This window comes from Cydia amplana, chromosome 6 (assembly GCF_948474715.1).
Source record: "Cydia amplana chromosome 6, ilCydAmpl1.1, whole genome shotgun sequence".
Classification (NCBI taxonomy): domain Eukaryota; kingdom Metazoa; phylum Arthropoda; class Insecta; order Lepidoptera; family Tortricidae; genus Cydia; species Cydia amplana.
The window spans coordinates 5,013,754-5,037,961 of NC_086074.1; the positions used below are offsets into that span (position 1 = coordinate 5,013,754).

The 24,208-nt window shown below is 39.7% G+C and overlaps 2 protein-coding genes across 2 annotated transcripts in view; both read left to right on the forward strand.

Annotated features, from left to right (window-relative positions):
• The window catches only part of LOC134648683 (mitogen-activated protein kinase ERK-A), a 182,272-nt gene extending 178,228 nt beyond the window's left edge, over positions 1-4,044 (forward strand). Inside the window, exon 9 of the mRNA XM_063503187.1 lies at positions 4,035-4,044. The gene's annotated coding sequence lies outside the window, so the exon portion shown is untranslated. The remainder of the gene's footprint in view (positions 1-4,034) is intronic.
• LOC134648710 (E3 ubiquitin-protein ligase Bre1) lies at positions 363-20,419 on the forward strand. The gene is made up of 17 exons (XM_063503219.1): positions 363-569; positions 732-890; positions 1,567-1,753; positions 2,392-2,577; positions 3,308-3,522; positions 3,975-4,235; positions 4,961-5,134; positions 6,292-6,549; positions 7,107-7,208; positions 8,818-8,963; positions 9,534-9,687; positions 10,783-10,935; positions 13,508-13,699; positions 15,953-16,145; positions 17,627-17,721; positions 18,596-18,727; positions 20,232-20,419. The coding sequence occupies exons 2-17, from the start codon at positions 738-740 to the stop codon at positions 20,382-20,384; spliced, it is 2,754 nt and encodes a 917-aa protein (XP_063359289.1). The 5' UTR covers positions 363-569; positions 732-737; the 3' UTR covers positions 20,385-20,419.
• Positions 20,420-24,208: the final 3,789 nt, after the last annotated feature.

Below are 24,208 nucleotides of genomic sequence, written 5' to 3' on the forward strand. Positions count from 1 at the left end.
ACACTGTGACGCTGTAGGCAGTGTTCGACGACCTCTGTAGACCCAGGCATCGGCTGTGGGTGTAAATCCCGTTTATTTTGTGATTAAATTCACAAAAAGTTACTTTTATGCTATCGCGGTGCTTGTAAAATTATTTGAAAACCAGCGGCATTGAAAATGTCTGATGATATCGTATAGATGGCAGCACTTCCAATTTCTATTGCCACCTTAAAACCTTAATTCTCTTGAAATATTCGAGGATTAAAAATTACAATGCAAAAGAAACTGATTTTAACAATTAAAATGCAAAATAAACTGATTTTAACTTATTTTTAGCGTTTTTGTGCAACAGTTGCGAAAAACAGCTTCTTGATTTTTTTACCTTGGCAACATTACTGTAAAGACGTCTTCGTTTGGGTGAAGAGGTGGTTGCGGACGGACAACCAGTTTTTTATACTCAAATAAGCTCAATTAACATCATATTTACCACAATGATAGGTATTTTAATAGCTATTCTAAATTCTGTATCTAATGAGAAAGAACAATCCAATTAAAGCTACTATTTCCAGACTGTCAATATTGACAAGCAGGTATGCATAACCCAGTCAAATAACGATTGCATGTAACTATCTAACAATAGAAAGTAATCCGTGTACTCGTGATTTGGTCGAATAACATAGATCAATAGTTTGATGCTAAACTTTCGTAATTAAACATATTTGAAAGCATAATTTCTTGTACTTATGTTTTAGTTCAGGATGTCTAAGCGTGGAGCAGATGATGGGGGCAACGGCAGTGGCCAGCCCCCGATCAAAAAGGTTCATTTTGAACCTCACCTCATTGGGCCAGTGTCCACTCTGGAGGAAATGGACATCAAAGTCCTTCAATTTCAGAATAAAAAGTTAGCTCAGGTAATGTATAATCCTCTATTGTCATGTTAACTAATAACCAGATGCTCACAAATTAGATGAAACAATGACACAATCAGCTGATTGACAATGCAATCTTCAACAAACACTACCTATTCATATAGAGTTTTACTGATGTTTCATTAAAAAAAGGCTAATAAGATAATCTAAAATAAGAAATACAGCAATTAAAGACAAAATATGAGTAAACTGCTCTTAATATTGACATCAAGTTCTGCCAAATAGGTAGTGCAATAGAAATAAACATGGTTATGAACCAAATGTGTGAAGTTTTTTACATTATAGTTCGTTTTTTTAGCATTAGAAAGATTTCAAGTTCTTTCTAATTCTAAAGGTAAGCGATCTTGACATGTCTTTTAAATGAAAAACGCTTTTTAAAAATCAGTAACTATTACTTATGAAAACAGAAGAATATAAATGATCGTATTAGATTCATAATTGTTACATATTTGCCGTAACTTATTTTTAAATGTGTTTTTCAATTAAAAGACACATCAAGATTGTTTACCTTATTTCTAATGATATAAAAAACGAACTATAGTAACATCAATAGAGGAAAATGGTCTAATTTGATCCTATCACAATAATTATAATGATGTTCATTTATAAGTTATAATTTCTATTTACAGTTATTTCAATGTACCTTGAATATTCACAGAGAATAGAACAGCGCCATAGGTGTGAAGCAGAATTGCGGGCTCGGATTGAACAGCTAGAGAAGCGACAAACTCAGGATGATGCCGTACTGTGTGTTGTCAACCGATACTGGAACTTGCTGAATGAAGACATCAGGGTGCTGCTGCAGAGATTTGACGCTGAGACTGCTGATGAGTCAGAAAATAAAAGTAAACTACTATATAACATCAAGCTAACATGGTCTTTTATACTATAAATACTATTGAATATCTTGTTTTTATGAATTTCTGATACGACGGCACTGTTGCACATGCCATCTTCTTCTTTGTAAATGTACATGGTAAATAGTATTCACATATTCAATAGTATTTAACATTTTATAGTAATTATGGATTTATAATCTTTGGTTGAAAGATGTATTAATTATTATAATTTCTCTTTGTTTATTATTTTGTATTGGCATTATGCAATCAGTTGATCATCATTTGTCCCTACCTGTCGTTATGCCATAGAGGGACAAAAGATGATCATCACCTGATTAACTTAGCATAACTTAGCAGACGTTTATGAATAACGTTAGTCTTTACTTTTAAACACCTCTTTTTTTTACAAATTATTTTTCTGTTTGTTAGGGTTAAATTTCAAACATGAAAAAAACTTTCGAGACCAGCTAAATGTTAATGGAAGTAAATTTTAACATGGTAACATGTTTTTGTGAATGAACACTGAGTTTAGGTGAAGTTTTTATGTCACCTTACCACAATGTTAAGATGTTAAGTCACTAAAACATGTTCCAACTACTTATATTAACAGTGTATACTTTATCAACATATTACGTCAATTCCAGATGAAAATGAAGCTACAACATCATTCCTCATGCAATTATCAACTTGGGACAAGGAGGAACTGGACGCCCAGTTAGCCAACCGGGTGCAAGTGAGCAAACGAGCGGTAGCCAAGGTTCTGCAGGCATTTGATCGGCTGCAACAGAGGAATGAGAAGATATGGAGGGCTATTAAAGGAGAAGCCGAGGGTATGTTCTTTGCTGTAGTATTTATAGTAGAGCTAATAGAAGGTGCTTTTGTGTAGGAAAATTTCATTGATAATGGTTATAGCTTGAAGTTTATTTATATTGCCTGCTTTGCAGGCATTTAATTGGTTATTAAATAACACTAGTAAAACCTGTTAGGAAATGACTATGTGCCGGTGCAATAACTGTCAATTATGTATGTTTATAGGTTTATACTCTGTCCTTTCAGTCTCTTATCTAAGATTAGTTTATACAATTTCAATGATATCTTTATTCCATATCATGACAAATTTCTAGGATGCTATAATTATATGTATGTGTGTATAATTTGCATTGATCATAAATTCATAATTAATGATAAAGAATAATTTACATAGTAGTTGTTCCAGAACAACTGGTATGATGAATCAACGCAAGTTATATTTTATCAACTAGTAATAGTGCCAAGGGCTAATCACATTGTTCTGTCAAAGTCAGTGCAGACTGCAGACTTAGTTTAGACTCCATTCTAGTTGTAGATGTCGGCGGCCGAACGTAAAATCAGGCAGATCATGAAATTCCTAGGCATATCGTGAATTGTGAAAAATCAATGTCTCGTTCCCTGAGTCGACGGGTGGGGCTCCTAAGCTCCTATTTTTGGATAGTTTGCTCTTCGGGCATCTGAAGCAACCTAATGAACCTATCCTACCTATCTATTGGTTTAACGTGATTACACTAAATAATGTGTGTACAGAGGGCGCCCCATCCTTGGACGAAACCATCCGCGCGACCAACGTCGAGGTGACAGCAGAGAGCCGCCGCCTGCAGGCGCAGTGCACCGCGCTGCATGAGAAGCACCACGCCATGACGCTCCGAGTCGCTCAGCTGCAAGACGCTGTGAACAGTCGGGATACAGAGAACGCAGAGCTTAAGAACCAAATTGATGATCTCCAGTATGAGTTGTTAAAGGTAGGTGGTTAAATCTCTATAAGGTTAAACGGTGCAAGGAGTTGTCCAAACATTTCCAGTTGTTAAATCGAAAAGGACCAGCCGGGGGCAAGACGGGACACACACACTCCTTACGGCTAAAAAAAAACAGAATTTAGATGAAGTTAATTTATTACTAAACACAAAAGGTATTATTGGTTAGTGTTGTGTCAACCAAAAATAAACATTTGAAATTATTAAATTAACATTTATACAATAAATAAATAAAACATTTGTACATAGTCTGGCATTGGCAAACACAACTTGATAGTAAGAATCAGGAAAATTATACTCTTCCCTTGTTTTTGGCTACTAGTAATAGCGTAAGACAAAGATGTCTGTGTTTGAAATGATACCTAGGCCAAACTATAACTCAATAAGTACGAATTTTTGTAAAGAAACTAACTATTCAGACGTTCAAATGTGTTCCTCAGATCCGGTCCCGCAATGACAAGCTAGAGAACCACCTTGCGGAGGCCATCGAGAAGCTGAAGAGCTACCACCAGGCCGGCGCGCCGCCCGCCGCCGCCGCGCCCGCGCCCGCCGTGTCCAGCGCGGCGGCCGCCAAGCTCGAGGACGTCGCGGCCGAGCTGGAGGAACAGAGGGAGTTGGCTAACAACCGGCTGGCGGAGTTGGACCGGCTGCACAGGCAACACAGGGATGCTTTGAAGGAGGTTGAGAAGCTGAAAATGGATGTGAGTATTTTGAACTGTCCTATTTGTGTTCTGGGTGGGGAGTTTCCACCATAGCAGCCGCTAGACTTGAGGATATAGCTGCTCAGAGTTGGAGGAACAGAGGGAGTTGGCTAATAACTGGCTGGCGGAGTTGGACCGGCTGCACAGGCAACACAGGGATGCTTTAAAGGAGGTTGAGAAGCTGAAAATGGATGTGAGTATTTTGAACTGTCCTATTTGTGTCCTATGTGTCCTGGGTGGGGAGTTTCCTCCATAGCGGCCGCTAAACTTGAGGATATAGCTGCTCCGAGTTGGAGAAACAACGGGAGTTGGCTAATAACCGGCTGGCGGAGTTGGATCGCTTACACAGGCAACACAGGAATGCTTTAAAGGAAGTTGAGAAGCTGAAAATGGATGTGAGTGAATAGCGTGTTTCCACCATAGCAGCCGCTAAACTTGAGGATATACGAGGCGTTTGTTAGTTGGAGGAGCAAAAATTCCTTTACCTTTTATTGCTATTTCCATAACTAATTGTTAGAATCGCAGTCAACAATCTATCTTCAATTATGTACTTCAGTCGCGTAAATTCATGTCAGTGCCATTGTTAGAAACTTGAATGTTATAATCTTGTACAGATTATCACATAAGATCAACTGAGGATAATTCACTTAATTGTCGTTTCAAGCTTCTATGCTGCATCCTACAGTTCATGCTTGCTCCATATAACGATGTACTCTTCTGCTCAGATCCGTCAACTGCCAGAGTCGGTGATAGTGGAGACAACGGAGTACAAGTGCCTTCAGAGCCAGTTCTCGGTGCTGTACAACGAGTCCATGCAGATGAAGACCGCGCTCGACGACACGCGGCTGCAGCTGCAGAACGCCAAGAACCTGCACATGCGCCAGATTGAGATGATGGAGGTACGTTCCTAGTTGATGATGATGATGCATGGACACCCGGCCGGAAACAGTGCGCGCGAAATTTCACCGCGAAACAGGTCAAAACCTGCATAATGCGCACCTGTAAAACCAAAATGTAGGTATCGTTCCGCCGGCCCAATATTCGGCGGCCGGATAGGTTTTGTATCACTTTGCCATTTATTTCGCGGGACGCACAAAATACAGGTGTGCTATCTATCGCTCTCGCTCTAGCTCGTAAGCATATATCTCATAAGCAGTCGCTGGTCACTATGGCGACCAAACAGTGTGATCATGTCGAAAGAAATGATTTACTTGACTAATTCTTACTAGTGTCCGACCGAAGGTTCGGTTTCGGCCAAAAAATCATGTTTCGGCCGTAGTTTCGGTTTCGGCCAAAAAACGGCCGAACCTTTCGGCCGGGCCGAAACATACGCAATGGTACTTCGTTCTATGAAACTAAACTATGTGACAAAGACCAAAAGTTGTGGAACAAGTACATAGGACAACAATATTAATAGTATTAATACATATACCTACTGATTTATGTATACAGAATTTTTTTTAAGTTCCGAAAAACTCATTGGTACGAGCCGGGGTTTGTAGTGTTTGTACCTGCGACCTTTGGATTGAAAGTCGCACGCTCTTACTCACCGCTAGGCCTCCAGCGCTCAAGGGAATAATAAGAAAACTATTTAAATAAAAATAAATGTGGATTACTTGTGTAATATTACTCGTTAGCGGTTTAGGTATATGTAAATGTTTTGACAAATTGATTTTAATTTCAGACACAAAATTGTTCACCTTTGATGCCAAACATAACATCTCGAAGACAATCAACTTTGAAGTAAATATGGAATACTATATTGCTTAAAGCCGTTGATGTTAATATGATAAGCTACAAAAAACATAAGAAAACTAAGGGATTCAGATCGAAGGTCATTGGCGTGGCGGAGCCCCTTAAGTAACATCAATTTCAAGGACATTGGGTGTTGACAGCCCCTTAATATGAGTTAGAAGCGGTTTTATCACATTTTTTCAACGATTTTAACAAGTCTTCAAAAGTTTCGGTTTCGGCCGAAACTAGAGCCAAAGCCGAACATTCGGTTTCGGCAAAAAAACATGTTTCGGTCGGACACTAATTCTCACTAATATTTCAGAGTGAAGAGCTAGCCAGACAAAAAGCCCTCAGAGCCGAGATGATCCAACTAGAAGATGTTCTCGGGCAACTGCGGAAAGAGTATGAGATGCTCCGCATAGAGTTCGAGCAAAACTTAGCAGCAAATGAACAGACCGGCCCGATCAACAGAGAGATGAGGCATCTCATCACGTCGCTGCAGAACCACAACCAGCAGCTGAAGGGGGAGGTGCATCGGTACAAGCGGAAATATAAGGATACTAGTCAAGAGTTAAATAAGGTATGTTTCTTACAACACATCAGTTTAAAAGTTAGCAAATGCTGAAAAAATTGCATTGATGATGAAAATATCGACGTGTATTATTTTAACGTTCATGGAAGGAGCACATTTAAAGTTTGTTGATATTTTAAGACTTAGGTTTTGAGCTTACTGTGTCTATTATTGGCACTAGGTCGATTTGTGTAAAATTGCCTCAAAATATTTTTCTTTGTTACTTGTAATTGGTTGAGCGATCAGTTGGTTATAGCTGGTAATAGTGGTAATGCATCAGTCAGTACAGATTCGAGTCCAATATTTCTGATATAGTCTGAGTTTATCAATTAAGAGCGAAGCGTACGAAACCTCGATTTTTGAGATTTTTACGCAGGATTTTTCGCCGTGTCCTTATCGCACTAGTTTTAGGAGCCGCTTCCGTTAGCGAGATGGGTATATTTACCTAAAATATTTAAATCTCAGCACCTGTTTCGTCTTAAGATAGAAATAAGTTTTCCACTATTGAACAAGACTTGGATGAACAAGTTAGCGGTTCAGTGTACTTAATACAAGTGTTTGTGTAGGTGCGTAAAGAGTTGGAGGAGGCGGGCGCGCGGCCGAGCACGACGGCGGACGCGCACGATGAAAAACCGCTCGCCGTCAAAAAGGAGGAGCCCGATCCAGAGGTACGACGGTTATCTAATACCTTTAAACGAGCAATTCTTGTTTATATATATATATATATATATCTCGGAAACGGCTCTAACGATTTCGATGAAATTTACTATATGGGGGTTTTTGGGGGCGAAAAATCGATCTAGCTAGGTCTTATCTCTGGGAAAACGCGCAATTTCGAGTTTTTTCATGTTTTCCGAGCGAAGCTCGGTCACCCAGATATTTATTATTGTTTTATATCCAGAAAGCAGGGATCGGATACCGGTATTTTTCGTATGGAAACGAAAACGGTATTTTTTCTTTCTTTGCTAATTATTTCATTTCTAATTGAGCGATCTAATAATACGAAGTCGTTACCTAAACACACAACTGAGTCCTACATTTCGAGTATAAAATAATTCGAAAAATATGGTTATTTCGGAAGTTTTTGCAAAAAACCGGTTCCGATCCCTGCCAGAAAGTATGTTCCTTTCCTATACACCAGAGAGAGGGGTGGAGAGGGGTCTCGACCCCCGCCCCGGGTCGTTCCTAGCGCAGAGGTTGTCTATCGCTATTCAATGCAGAAATGCGGCTAGCGTGATGGACACCTTTTCGCCGGGAACAATGCGGTTAGGTTAGGTTAGGTTTAGTTTTACTTATGTATAGTTAGTATAGTTATAGGCTTGTATTTCTTAGTTATTTTAGTGATTATGTGCAAATATGTTTTAAATTTAATTTTCCTTAAAAAAATATACCAGATGATAAATTAATGTATGGTATGACCTAAAATGATAAATTAATATATGGCAAACTCTGAATGTAGCCAGCTGCAAATTTGTCGATAAAAATCAACCTTATCACCGAGCGACACAGGATACAGGTCCGTCGTATGGCCTAGTGTTATGGCTGTGCGGAGCACGCAAAGGAAGTGTAATAGTACATTATTGTCGAGGTTCGGAAGTAGCTACTTGCTGGCTGAGGATTCGTTTTAAACGGACGACCTTGGGAGTATAGTGCTTTTCTCAAAAATGGTGCAAGAAATAGAAATATTTTACAGAACTTACAGAAGCAACGTTCTAATTTTCCATTAATTTTCACAGAAAAAAATACAACCATTAAAAAAATTAGCTAACCGCCTTTAAAAAAAAAAATATGTGTATTTTTCTGCTGAAAATACGCCAACCTATTTGAGACACCTAAATAGTCGCGGTACCAACATTAAGCCTGTAACAGACTATCGCACCGCACCGCGACCTTGGAACGTCGCACCCATAAGTAAGAGCGAGAAAGAGATATCGGTTTCTCGCTCTCACTTATGAGTGCGACGCTCCAAGGTCGCGGTGCGGTGCGATAGTCTGTTATAGGCTTTATAATAAAAAGTGCTGATCCATCTGTTTGGCTGTTTAAGGGACCTATACCTTCATTTGATATGGCCATTTAAAGGTTTAAAAAGTTTGGAACTCGTTAAATAATGGAATTTGTATGCAACATTGCAGTCCCGAAATCGAGACTGCAATGTTTTTAACTTTTTAATTTTTTGAATGACCATAAACTACGCACTTCGCGTCCTATTTTTTAACCGGCAACGTCGACTTTGCCGTCCATTTTTGAGAAAAATAACATCACGTTCTGTTTTGGCAGGGCGAGGAAGCGGCGGCGGCGGCGGCGGCGGCGGCGGCGGCGGCGGGCGGCGCGGCGGAGGCCAAGTCGGCCGCCGCCAAGGACCACTCGAGGGCCAGGCTGCAGGAGCAGGACCTGCTCATCAAGGACCTCAAGCAGCAACTCAAGTAACGTCCCTCAACCACTAGCCTCCTTAGCTTAGGACTTAGCGTCATAGAGGACCCCGGGAGTAGCTTTTGACAATTTTAATAACAAAATTTCCGTACATGTCTGTAATTCTGTACCTACATATTAAATATATTAGAAACCGCCACCATCAGCTAGGAACCTTAGGAAATTGCGTTGACGCAAGTTCCTGATGACACTCCTCAGTACTGAGTGAAACATGTCGAGCGTTTTCGACTTAAAATACATGGGTGACCCGTTTTTAATATAGCTTTTGGCAACCCCAATAACTTGTCCAGGCATCTGTTTTTACGAAAACTATTCTCGTCTGAATGCCCAATTCAGAGGAATCTGAACCTTACGTTATGGGGTTAGTTTTGTTAGCTCACGATGTTGGTTGGTTGTATATATCTTCTATGACTATTTTTACATACAGTCATACCGTTTCTAGCGACATCGCTTTTAACGCATTTTTTTGTTTTTCAAATAACTGTTAGAGAAAATTTAATTCCCTTTTTTTTTCTTGTATCTTGGGCGGTGAATATCTCCTTATCGTTTGGATACGTTTCCAGGAAAGCGGTGAACGAGCAGAAAGAGCTGAAGCTGCTCCTGGACATGTACAAGGGCGTGAGCAAGGAGCAGCGCGACAAGGTGCAGCTGATGGCGGCCGAGCGCAAGGCGCGCCAGGAGCTGGAGGACCACCGCCAGAAGACCAAGATGATGCAGGTACTGATATACACTTCTCTTTCTATTATACTTCTCTTCCTTGTCGTAACCTCAGGCTGAGGGACCAAAGACCAAGATGATGCAGGTACTGATACACACTTCTCTTTCTATTATTCTTCTCTTCCTTGTCGTAACCTCAGGCTGAGGGACCAAAGACCAAGATGATGCAGGTACTGATACTGATATACACTTCTTTTTCTATTATTCTTCTCTTCCTTGTCGTAACCTCAGGCAGAGGGACCAAAGACCAAGATGATGCAGGTACTGATACTGATATACACTTCTCTTTCTATTATTCTTCTCTTGTCGTAACCTCATGGCTGAGGGACGTGACGATTGTGGGCACTCTTCACCAGTGCTCTCCAGGCCACCCTGTGCTGGGCCCAGTGCATACTAGCCTGCAGTGTGGCGTTATTCTGACCACCCAACGTGTGGCCATACGGCCATCCCTACGCTTCCTTGCCTTCTATTATTCTACGAAGTATGAAACCGGCCAAGTGCGAGTCGGACTCGCACACCTAGGGTTCCGTACCATTACGCAAGAAACGGCAAAAAATCACGTTTGTTGTATGGGAGCCCCACTGAAATATTTATTTTATTTTGTTTTTAGTATTTGTTGTTATAGCGATAACAGAAATACATCATCTGTGAAAATTTAAACTGTCTAGCTATCGCGGTTCATGAGATACAGCCTGGTGACAGACAGATGGACAGACAGACGGACAATGGAGTCTTAGTAATAAGTGTAATAACCTTCAGGTACGGAACCCTAAAAACAATTTAAGACGCTGCGTGCCCGGGATCGCAGATATCATTGTTATTAGTCATTTTTAACAAAAAAACAACGGATTGCACTCCGGGAGTGCCGGCAGAAGTGAAAACTCAATGACATTGTAACAGTTTTTCGATCAGGTCACGTGCCCGTCTTACGAATTTTCAATCTGTCGATCACGTGACCTGTCGCGAGTTTAACATTTTTTCAAAAAGTGCACAGCGCCGCTAAAGAAGTACTCACTTTAAAAAAAGTAATCTGAAAGATACCAGACATTGATTGCGAAAGGCATTATATTAATGAGTCCAATATTTTGTGTTTAGGAAAGCAAGCGAGAGCGGCGGCTGGCAGACGAAGACGCGCTACGCAAAATCAAGCAACTAGAAGAGCAGAAGTACGAGTTACAGAAGCAGCTTTCGTGCGCGCGCCCTAACGCAGACCCGCTGCACTTCTCCCGCCCCTTCGCCGGCTCACAGGTACATATCCGAGTAAGCACACACGCTTCGCTAACCTACGTACCTACCTATTCAGTAGCTTGTAAGTTAAATTTCCGACATGATTGTAAAATTGTTATGGAATAAACTATCTTATCTTATCTTATCTTACGCCAAAGATATAGGGTCATTAAGCTAGTTCCCGTCCATGCTCTAGTTTTCGTCCACTTGACAGATTCGCAAATAATATAGTTGTGTTTTTATTTTCTATTTGCGAAATATCATTTTCACACCTATTCAGAAAAGAGATTTTTCTTCCCTGCTAGGAGGGGTCAAAGTGGCACTTTTCCTCCCTGCTAGGAGGGAGCAAAGTAACACTGTTCTGTTCTAGCACACTATTTTAACATTTTTTTGCACATAATTTTTTTAGCTTAAATAATTTGTTTAAGCATCTGATTGTCAACACTATGATTTTTTTATTTTCCTCATAGTTGATGTGAAAAGCAGTATGTGTCACACGGTATCAAAATTATTTCGTCTTGGGCGTTAACACTTGAATCCCTCATTACGCTCAGGATTCTACTTTAGAATCCCTCACTATGTTCGGGATTCTATTGTAGAATCCATCGCTTCATTCAGGATTCAGTATACGCCCTTGACGGAAATATTATCATTTTGATCCCTTGTAACACAAACTACTATTTTATGTAGATAGATATATTGTTTTGACATTAAGGATTGCAATACGTACAAATTTGTGCAGCAATGTAGGTTTATATTCAAATTTCCTCGAGTGGACGAAAACTAACGCACCAACCCTATATAACCTTTGCCTACGCCCTTAAGTGCTTTACTTGCTTCACTCACGTTCAAGTAATTGTACTCTCACACTTCTTTTTACCTACCTTATTTACAAGAGGCATATAACCTGCTCAAGCTACCGACAATCCCGGTTAAAAGTTTTTGGTACAAATGAATGAGTACTTTTCTGCTATCATTTTTTGCAGCGCTGATGCCGGAATTTGTTTCAAACTGATCTGTTATTATTTCCAGAGGTCTGTTTGATTGTTTATTTATTTTATTTATTTAATCTTTATTGCACAAATGAAAATACAAACGTACAAAAGGCGGACTTAATGCTAAAATGCATTCTCTACCAGTCAACCTTCGGGCAAAGCAGATAACTTGTAGGCGGTGCAATATCATGTTATAATTACAAAATTGTTTGACGCAATTTGCGAATACATATTTCTAAACAACTCGTTCCTTAATATCTTATAAGGTCAACGTGGCTAATTCCGTCATAGGGGCTATTCCGTCCACGAGCGTATATTTCTTAGATTTTCAAGCGTAGGATCCATTCATCCATTTGATTTTGGACGGAAAACGCTTATGGACGGATTAGACCCTATGACGAAATTAGCCACAATTGACCGTAGGCATAACAGGCGGTCTAGCATGAGTTGCGTTCTAGCGCGCGACTCCATACATCTTGCGCGACTTCAAGTATGGAGTCGCGCGCGAGAACACAACTCATGCTAGACCACCAGGTTGGAATCACTTGAAGGACCAACAGCGTTGGTGTGAACACCTTATGTGCTTGTGATATGCTCAGTTCTAGGCCATCATGATGAGAACGTGAACTTAAATTTTTGCCTGGTAATGCATGACTTGTGCAAGCGCCATAATACTTGACGCATTCTCATTCATAGGGATTACACATGTTGAATTTTATAACAAAATCTAGTAAAATTGATCGCTAATGAGCAATTTATCACAATATTGTAGATATTAAAAAAATATATGGAAATAATACAAAAATACAGCACCTGAAAGTTACAAAATTAAAGTTTTTTTTCTTATCTTTCTAAAACGCAATAAATAAGGATATCATTCGATTCCTCACATTTTACCAACAAAAAGATTGTATAGCAACTATATACATAAACGCAATATTTCACCGACAAAAATGCAATTTTCTTGTTTTGTTCATACTTCAAGATGCGCTCTCAGTGACCTTGACGTCACGTTCATATAGCGATTTGTTAGGGGCGTTTCGCGAGTGAAGTACGACTGTCGGACTATGACTATCATTTCTGACTTTTGTATTGCTTTAATGCAATGGGTCCCATATAGAATAGAATAGAAAGAATAGAATAGAATAATTTTTTATTCGTAAACACACAGACAAAAGACATACATAGAAATAACAAAGTGAAAAATAAAGTGTCACGAAATGGCCCCATCTCAGCATGTTGCTGGCGACTTCCAGCGCTGATCTTCCGATGAGACCATCAAGTGAGGATAATCACGGAAGGTAACAGACAAAAAAAAAAGAAACATAAAATAAGCCGAAAAAAAAAATTACACACAATTTACACAACTAATACAAAAAAAAGATACAACATGACGACATAAGTAAATACATGACATAAGTGACAGTAAAATTAGAAAATTACAACGGATCAACCGATCGAACTTGTACCGATCCGGTCGGATCATATCGTGGCGCGGCATTAAGCGTGCGTAACTAGCGTCATATAGACATTTGATCCTAAAAACCTGATTGATTGATACCATAAATTAAAATTAACTCTCATTGGTATTCTTTCAGGAAGAAGAAGCGTTACTAAACGAGATGGAAGTGACCGGGCAAGCGTTCGAAGACATGCAGGAGCAGAACTCGCGGCTCATCCAACAGCTGAGAGAGAAGGACGATGCCAACTTCAAGCTCATGTCCGAGCGGATCAAGGCCAACTCGCTGCACAAGCTGCTGAGGGAAGAGAAACAGCTGCTGCAAGAAAAGGTAGCCAGTCTTTAAATCATCTCAGTAAACATATTCTACCTAATCGAATTTAAACTGTTGTGCGACATACTAACATCAGTCTAAACCGTAAAATTATTCAATATTCAACCTATATAGTACGATTCACACCGAACGGGCGGAGTCGGTGCGCATTTCACATTTGTACGGCCGCAAGCCGGACGCGATCGGCTCCGGATGGACGCCACCGCTTCAAGGACGCCACAGTTGCAAGTTGCTATTAAGTAATTAGCGGCTAAGTTCGTTTGGCTATTGCGCGATCGCATACTAAAATCTATATTAACCGCTCAATTGCCTTGTCCCGTATCCGTCCCAGACAATTTGGACTGTAATTAACAGTTGAAAGGTTATTCATTCAGTAGCAAATTTTTGACAAGGGTGTTCGAGGGGTTAAAAGCCGTAACCAACTGCAAGTGCCTATATATGCTCCATGCCATCGATCAATAAAAATTCCAATGTTCAATAGGAATGATGACACATGTTGAATTGTATACCATAATCTAGTAAAATAGATATTAAAATAAAATATGGAAATGTTACAAAAATACAGGACCTGAAAGTTACAAAATTAAAGTTTTTTTTTAAACTTCCAAAAACGATAAAAAGTAAGGAAATCATTCGATTCCTTACATTTTATCCAAAAAAAATATTGTATAGGAACTACGAGGGGCGTTCAAAATATTCTCGGTATTGATATCTTACGACCTCTTCTAAAATTTCTTTCGTTACTGGCCGCTAAGGTTTATTCATTGACATTAAAAAAAAGTATAATTCGAACCGAGATAGTCTTTTGTTTTTCTGCAATTGCTGAACAAACATGAACATCATGTGCGAATTGACAATGTTAACTAAATTAGAACATCGATGCGTGATAAAATTCTTGACAAAACAGGGTAAAAATCAAAAAACCATAAAAGAGGAAATGGATTGTGTTTACCGTGAGTCTGCTCCTTCTTTATCTACCATTCAAAAGTGGTCAAGCGAGTTTAAACGCGGAAGGGAGAGTATTGAAGATGACCCTAGACCTGGCCGGCCTGTAGTAGCTACTTCACAAGAAAATATTGATAAAGTGGAAAAACTTATATTGGAAGATGGTCGAGTGAAGGTAAAATCTATAGCACAAGTAACCAATCTCTCTATTGGTACCGTACATGATATTATACATGACCATCTTAATATGTCAAAAGTAAGTGCAAGATGGGTTCCGCGAATGCTGACTCGGCTTCAAAAAGACATGCGTGTAGCTTGTTGTTCCGATTTTATTGACCTGTGCGGTGAAAATCCTGATGAGGTGCTGCAAAGAATAGTTACTGGAGATGAAACCTGGGTTCATCATTATGACCCAGAGAGTAAACAAGAGTCCATGCAGTGGCACATTAAGGGTTCAGCTCATCCCAAGAAGTTCAAGGTCATCCCTTCAGCTGGCAAGGTCATGGCCACGATATTTTGGGATTGTGAAGGAGTATTACTAATCGATTATAAAGAAAAAGGTGTAAATATCACAGGACAGTACTACGCTAACATTCTACGTCAATTAAAGGATGTAATTAAAGAAAAGAGGCGAGGAAAGTTAACCAAAGGTATTCTGCTTCTGCATGACAACGCCCCCGTCCATACTGCTCATATTGCCAAGGCAGCTATTGTTGAACGTAGGTTTAAAACTGTTACTCACCCACCGTATAGTCCGGACTTAGCCCCCAGCGACTTCTTTTTGCTCCCCAATCTTAAAAAGGATCTGCGTGGAAATAAATTTTCTGACGATGAAGCATTGAAGGCGGCAGTGGAGGAGCATTTTTACACGAAAGATAAAAAATATTTTTACGAGGGATTAAAAAAAATAATTGATCGATCTTTTAAGTGTATGAACATAGGGGGGGAGTATATTGAAAAATAAAAATATCAAACTTTTCGTACTTGTTTGTTTTCATTCTCATACCGAGAATATTTTGAATACCCCTCGTATATACATAAATGCAATATTTCACCGACAAAAACGCAATTTTCTTATTTTGTCCATACGACAAGATGGGCTCTCAGAGACCTTGACGTCACGTTCATTTATCGTTTTGTTAAGGGCGTTTCGCGAGTGAAGTGCGACTGTCGGCCTTTGACTACAATTTCTGACTTTTGTGTTACTTTAATGCAATGGGTCCCATATAGACATTCGATCCTAAAAACAAACCCGATCGATTGATACCATAAATGAAAATTAGTCATGTAGCCTATTTCCCCCAGGTGGTGACTCGTGACCAGCAGATCGAGTCGATGGGCGCCGTGGCGCGCCGGCTCGAGGAGAAGGAGCGGCTGCTGCAGACCACGCTGTCCGCCGTCGAGAAGGAGCTGCTGCTCCGCCAGCAGGCCATGGAGATGCACAAGCGGAAGGCCATCGAGTCCGCGCAGTCCGCCGCCGATCTCAAACTGCATCTCGGTAACTAATTTGATGGAGCAATTTCACATCTAGTAAATGTCGCTGCAACTCACGCCAGCAGGCCTAAAGCTTTAGATTCCTACGAAAGCGGTGCCGTCATATAGCGGCCGTAATCAGACCACGCGTCCGCCGTCGAGAAGGAGCTGCTGCTCCGCCAGCAGGCCATGGAGATGCACAAGCGGAAGGCCATCGAGTCCGCGCAGTCCGCCGCCGATCTCAAACTGCATCTCGGTATAGTTTGTAGCTTTCTAATAGACCCCGAAGGCTAATCCTATTGTCTATTGTTAAGAAAAACCGCTCGTGCCACGTGCCACAACCACCTGCATAAAAAATCGGTACTTCGGTTACTGAGTGCCGGCGAGTCGAACGCTACAGAACCAGTCTAAAATGTGTCATCGAGATGCGTAACAAAGGCGCGTTATCGGAGAGCGCACCTACACTGGTTTTTTGAGCGTTGGACTAGCCCGCGCTCAGGTGCCAAATAGAATAATTAGGACCCTTTTTTGCAGGTAAGTAGCACGTGCGGTTTTACTGAACAATAGACAATAGGATAAGCCTTCGGGGTCTACTAGAAAGCTACAAACTATAACTAATACTTTCATGGAACAATAAGTATTTTCCTACTAGTCAAATCAGTTTATTTTTTAAACTGTCAAAACGATTTGCTAATATGGAATTTATATGAAACATTACACAGTGACGTCACGGTCAATTCACCTACTTTTTATATTTCTATCCGATTTATTAAATAGGACTTGTGCTTAAAAATAACTGCTATCTATATTTTTCTAATAATTATCTGGTGCGTTATTTCATGCATGGTGTGAAATTATTTATTTTAAATAAAGTCAAATACTCTATTTCACAATCTAGTAAATTTTGCCGTAACTCACGTATACTATAGTCGGTAATACGACTCTCTCGCGAGAGAAAAGGCAAAACTGTTTCTGTGTCGAAATTTTGAAAGGCTCACGACTTTTAAGTAAATTTCAAAGTGGAACAAATTTCTGCGTGTTTCGGGACAAATTGTGTTTAAATTTTTTTAACGCACTCCTGTTGCTTTCTCGATCGAGTCAGGTCGAAATAAGTAAATAAAATGTAACAATAATTAGCGATTAATGTTTTTGAAACAATAATGGATAAAAAACGGCAAACGAAATCACGTTTGCTGTATGGGCGCCCCAATTAAATGTGTTTTATTTTATTATGTTTTTAGTATTTGTTATAGCGGCAACAGAAATACATCATCTGTGAAAATTTCAACTGCCTAGCTATCACGGTTCATGAGATACAGCCTGATGACAGACAGACGGACAGCAAAGTCTTAGTAATAGGGTCCCGTTTTTACCCCTTGGGTACGTAACACTAAAAAGGTTACGCACTGAAACGCAAGTAGATTTGTTGCCTTAAGATTGTCGCGTTCAAATGACATTCCTTCATTCTTGACAATCTTGATTTAATTCCAAATGTGTTTGTTACAGAGAAATACCACGCACAGATGAAGGAGGCTCAGCAGGTGGTCGCGGAGAAAACGAGCGCGCTCGAGGCGGAAGCTTACAAAACTAAGAGATTACACGTGAGTCACAACACAACGACTTTTACAGTACATATGGGGCTACTTTTCCGCACTAGTGCGTAAAATAGCACTTTTCGTGCGTATGTCGAAACTTTAAAGTGCCATATGTACTGTAAAACGTTGTTCGATACACGTGCGAATAGGTAATTCGCAACTCGTGTCGATTTAAAACACTCCCTTCGGTCGTGTTTTAATTTATCGCCACTCGTTTCGAATTTCCTCTTTTTCGCACTTGTATCGAAAATAACTATTATATGCCTAAATCATTGATATCACTACATAGTATAAAACGAAGTTGCTTACCGCTGTCTGTCTGTATGTATGCTTAGATATTAAAAACTACGCAACGGATTTTGATGCGGTTTTTTTTAGTAGATAGAGTGATTCAAGAGGAAGGTTTTTGTATAATTTGTTAGCCCGTGCAAAGCCGGGGCGGGTCGCTAGTCATCAATACAATACAATACAAATCCTCCACACAACCACAGAATAAATGTACATGACAACACAAATAATACACGAAGACAGGTTAATCGTTTCACTGGTTTAGTTTGACGTAAATAAATGTATTTTCTTTCTTTCTAAAGAGGCTGCCTTATCGCTAAGGAGCGATCTCTTCCAGACAACCTTTAGGTAGTGGAGAAAAGAAACTCCTATTAACTAATTAGGAGGTGCAAAAACAATCAATCGATCGTCAAATTAAGTCGATCACATTTTCGTGGTATTTCATAATTATCCTAATTTCATGACATTAGTAAAAATGTGGTAGCTATAGTCATGCTTGGTGTTTTCCATATTACATAAGCCGTCTCAAAATAGATCTGCTACACCCGTCATTTAATTGGTGCTCCTAAACCCTTTCTATGAATATGTTTAGGAAGAGCTAGCGGTGCTGCGGCGCAAGGCGGAACGCATGAAGAAAATGGAGCAGGCCGGCAGCAGTATGGACGAGGTCCTACTCGAGGAAATACGAGAGTACAAGGAGACGCTCACCTGCCCTTCGTGCAAGGTACATTACACAGAACATATTAAAGAGGTTAGAACGGCTATCGCGCGCAGTTAGTATCGGAACCGGTGTCGCCGCTCGTTCCTCTCCACATTTCCATATTTCTCGCGCAACGGTAGTAAAAACTTGTGTGCCTGGTGAATGTGAGTGCCTCCTTTAGACAGATTTGATGTCTGGCTTCTTAATCTGAAGGTTATTGTGGCGCAAAAGGCAAGTTTACGTTTTTCGGTCAGCGCGGGCGAGTACTAGCATGCGAGCGTTTGCTCATAACCGGCGGCGACACGTACCCTGCTCGCATCGCCATTCTACTTGTTCTGTGGTACATTATCAGGGATTGTTTATACTGTAAACATTATAGGAAGCGGCTAGTGATGAGTTAGCATTCGCGTCACTAGTCAAACTTCTGCTATACCCTTTTCCTAAATTGATTCACGTCGAATTGGACCACGCTGTTTTCATGATAAGTGTTACCTACGTCAATCGCAAGTCGCTCCGATGTTTGAGCGAGACAACACTATGCGCTTATTATAGCGACATCCCGTTCGCACATCGACGTGCGAATCGCATCCAGTGTGATAACCGCTTAAGCTTTGGATTCCTCCGAAAACGGTGCCGTTATATGACGGCCGCCATATAGCGGCCGCAAAAGACGGCCGTCTTTACGGTGGCGACATGTGGAAAGTACCACGGCGTCATAACACACCGTCATCCACCAAGGTCAAAGCGGGAAATTTGAAAAATGTAGGCGCGAAGGGATAACGTCCCATAGAAAATTTGAATTTCGCGCCTTTTTCTACTGACAAGATTTGCTTGACCATCTATAATTTACTTGGAGGATGAAATATCATCAGAAGAGGAAAATAATCGTAGTACGGAATCATTTATTCAAAACTCGTGTCATTTATTCAAAATCGCGTCACCGCTATCTAATAAAACGTTCACGAAACTATCGACACCGTCATGACGGCCGTCATCTTACGTTACGTTGACAGTCAACGTAACGTAACGCTGTCTAGGAAACCGCGCCATCTTGTTTACATAGACAGCGTTCTAGTGACGTCATTCAACGCTATATAGCGGCCGTCATATTACGGCACCGTTTTCGGAGGAATCCAAAGCTTAACGCTGTCTAGGAAACAGCGCCATCTTGTTTACATAGACAACGTTCTAGTGACGTCAGTCAACGCTATATAGCGGCCGTAATATGACGGCACCGTTTTCGGAGGAATCCAAAGCTTTATGAGTATGCATATTGTCACTGCGAAGTCAGTGTAAACTTAGCACGGTCGGAGTCTTGTTGATTTATTAATGTCACCATGCATCAGCAGATTCAAGACATTAATATGTTTGTTGGGTGACATTTAGATTGTTTCTTTCTGCGCGTCTATTTATTTTTGTGATACTTAAAAGTCTAAAAAGCAACTAAGGGATAAGTTACAAAAATTTCGTCAGATGTTTAGAAACTTTATTATATTTATACAATGAAATCAATCCATCCTTCCTCCAGGTGAAACGCAAGGACGCAGTACTAACGAAATGCTTCCACGTGTTCTGCTGGGACTGTCTGCGCACGCGCTACGAGACGCGCCAGCGCAAGTGCCCCAAGTGCAACGCCGCCTTCGGCGCCAACGACTACCACCGCCTCTACCTCTCCACCTAGGTCAGCGGAGGATCCTGGGTTAGGTAAGGTAGCAGATCTATACAGATGTCTTAGTTGGCTACGTGCAAAGTTCGAGACTCGGCGAATGTCAGAGCAAAATAATGAATTTTTCAAGCGTAACGTCGCTTTCGGCGCCACCGACTACCACCGCCTCTACCTCTCCACCTAGACCAGCGGAGGAGCATGGGTTAGGTAAGGCCGGAGGTGTAGCAGATCTATACATAAGTCTTAGTTGGCTAAATTTTTTCAAGTGCAACGCCGCTTTCAGCGCCATCAACTACCACTGCCTCTACCTCGCCATCTAGACCAGCGGAGGATCATGGGTTAGGTAAGGCCGGAGGTGTAGCAGATGTACTATTAGCACACACACAGATGTACTAAGAGGTCTCTATTAGCTATATGTGAAATGCGAGGGATGTGTAAAGATCGGTTTTCCTAGGATAGCGGTGCCGTCATATAGCGGCCGTTTCCATACTAAATAATACGGCTAAATATGGAGGTCGTAGTATTTGTATGGAGACGGCCGCTATATGACGGCACCGCTTTCGGAGGAAATCAAAGCTTAAGCGTAGACGCAGAATGTTAGGGCAAATAAAATAATTGTTTGTTAAAATTGTCACATTAGTGGACGTCTGTCAAACTCATGGTCTAATAAAACATGGTCTTCTCTTCCCAGAGTGTCACTTGCCTACGTCACAATAACATTGCCACTTTATTTCAACATAACATGTTACATGGGTACATTATATCTATGGTTAATAAGTTAAAATATTTCTTTATAATTTTATAATTTTCATTTATATGTATTTTATCTTAAATTTTATAATAACACGTCATTTTTAATTATTCGTTAGCAATATCTTCCGATTCACGAAAGAAATTTCAGACGTTCGGGTAATTCTGTTTACACTACTGGCAACACAGGATAGCGCTGTCACATTTGACAATCCGCCATTTTGTCCCTGACCGTCATCCTTGTCGAACGCGTGTTAATTGTTATTTCCTTCTCGCTCAGTATCAGCAGTCGCAGTGTTTTCCAAACTTTTCACGTTGTAAGCTTGGTAATTAATGTTTTGTTACGAAAATGGGTAGCTGCTCTATTCGGAACTGTAAGAGTAGTATAGATTTGTTTTATTTTACTATGTTTCTACATGAATAACTTAAAATTAATGCCGTTAAAATAATTTTCACCGTTGGTTAAAATTCTCCCACATTTTAAAGTTTGAGAACCTGTAAACAGCATGATGACGTAGGCAAGTGACAGTTAGGTCATTCGCGAATCTCGGAAAAGAGTACCAGGCGGAGTATATTATTATACCATGGTCAAACTGTTAAATGAGTAAAGGAGTGCCATGACGTTTCAAACTCGTAAACTTGCACGTAGCTAATAATAATAGATAGGAGGAGTTGATAGAACTGCTAAGAGTATGTATGACCTTAAAAAAAGCTACGCATTAGGTCTGTGACCGGAGCAGCGTTAACAGTACTGTTTGAGCGCCGTAGTATAGTCAGACAAACGAATTTGGCACTTGGCGAGAAGTTCTATCGTATAATGGTTGTGTGCTCAATTGATCTCGGTGAAATTGTTTACTTATTTACAACAGCATTAGTGATTACGGCGCTCATGCATTCAAGTAACATCGTTCGGTATATTGTAAGAACAAATATTATATTTAAAATATCTAAACACCACTCTCAATATTATTCAACACATAAATGCATGTTTAAATATTTGCGATCCGATTGTTACTTGATAGCAGTGTTGACCGAAACGTTAACGCAATTGACCATTAACCATTGCAAATAGAACCGTAAACTGTAACCATCCGTTACGGTTTACGGTTCAATTTGTAATGGTTAATGGTCAATTGCAATTAACGTTCGGCCTACACTGCTTGACAGCACTTCGCGAATAAAATAAGGAATGTAATCGGTAAGAAGTAATGAAGCAAAACTGAGGAAGTATCACAATCACAAGATGTATTTATAGCTAAATCAAATTGTTGTAGTTGCAATATACTTTTTATTCTCGTTGATTTAATATCAATTTTATAAAACTGCTTCTATTTGAGTAGGATCATGGTCCTGTCAGGGTTAGTGGTCGTTTTTTAATAAGTGCATAAGTGATCTCTTACTTACATTACGGCATAGAGAAAAAAATATGTCCGGTCGGTGCTACATCTATTGTCAAGTAGCAGTACCGACTACCGATAGTTCCGCTACTCGATGCTAGATGTAGACACTGAAATTAATAGTCTTTTTGGTACCAAAACTGATGTATGGAGTGAGCACTCTTGTCTTACTATATTTCTCTATGATTACGGTTAAACTGAAAATCGTAGTGAATGAAAATGAACTTTGATATTTCTAATATGTTCAACTGTCATTGTCAGTGAAATCGGAACCGACAACGACCACCAACTTTGACATGTTAATTGTATAAGCAAGCAACCCGATTAATTGTATAAATATCTGTAAATTAATTTAATACATTTAAATATATGAAATTTTGTCCATCGATGTATGTAGTTTTCACTGTAGGATGACGAAATTTCATACCTTTATGTTAACTTTAGTGGTAAATAATTATGTAGGTTCTCTACTTGTATTCGTTTTGACGTATGTGGACTATTTATGTCAAACATTATTGCTATAATTTATTGTGTATGTAAGGAATGTTTAGAATGTCAATCGGGATATGTTATTTATACTGAATTTCAATACTGGCTCTGTCATCCCGACGACGCGTGCGCTTCGGACGCACTAAAGTATGAAAATGTATGTTACATTCAGTACACCTGCATCGGTTATGCTGCTGATTGTACGTAGCGTCAGCTTATAATATACTTTCTGACAGATGTAGTGCATAATCCTTTACCATCGTATTTTTACGGAAACGCACTTCAATCAACCTCTGTACAAAAAGTACTGAGGTTGACTGAAGTAGCATGATAATACCGACCGTTTCCGAGAATAAGATGAGAATATACGATGGCGAAGGATTATGCACAACATCTGTAATAGTAATAAGCCCAATCCGCCTCACTCTTTGTTATATAATAACCGTAACATAGGCGATAAATTTCAATAAGCAACACATGGGTTTAAATGGGTTATTCCCACTAGTTACCACCAAGTTGTTACCAACGGTAACTACTGGGAATTATTTTCCCACCTTTTACCACTGGTAACTACTGGGAAAAATTATTCCCAGTAGTTACCACCAACTCGGTTTAGTGGTAACTACTGGGAATTTTTATTCCCAGTAGTTACCACCAAAATTTTGTTAGAGTTAAATACTAATAAAAACAGTATAAATAGTAAGAGTATAAATACATAGTGAGTTTGAATTACCTAATAAAATCACTTGAAAAATAATCTAAACGGATTATTCAATTTATTTTTACATATATTATAATTTTTGTACTAGTACCGGTTAAACTGTTTTAAAATATTTTTGGTCACTTTTAAGGCAGTTTACTAAAACACTAATCGACTAACAATTATTTATTAAATCACTCGATATTTATACTATACTATTTATACTGTTTTTATTAGTATTTAACTCTAACAAAATTTTGGTGGTAACTACTGGGAATTGGTAACAACTTGGTGGTAACTAGTGGGAATAACCCGTTTAAATCATCGTGATTGCGTAATACTTTGCTTGAAAATACAGCGTATTAACGTGTGTCGCGGTAAAAAAAAACATTTGCACTGTTATATCGGTTAAATGGGTTAATTAATATAGTATAAATTCAAAATACATTGTATATTTTGAAAGCAAATAAAACAAACCTAAATACATTTTATAGTTTTAAGTA

Excerpts from the sequence above, each read along its gene's own strand:
- LOC134648710 (XM_063503219.1), top strand. The coding sequence starts at position 738 with ATGTCTAAGCGTGGAGCAGATGATGGGGGCAACGGCAGTGGCCAGCCC. Across the intron at positions 4,236-4,960 it reads TTGAGAAGCTGAAAATGGAT|ATCCGTCAACTGCCAGAGTC; the intron begins GTGAGTATTTTG and ends TCTTCTGCTCAG. Across the intron at positions 6,550-7,106 it reads CTAGTCAAGAGTTAAATAAG|GTGCGTAAAGAGTTGGAGGA; the intron begins GTATGTTTCTTA and ends GTGTTTGTGTAG.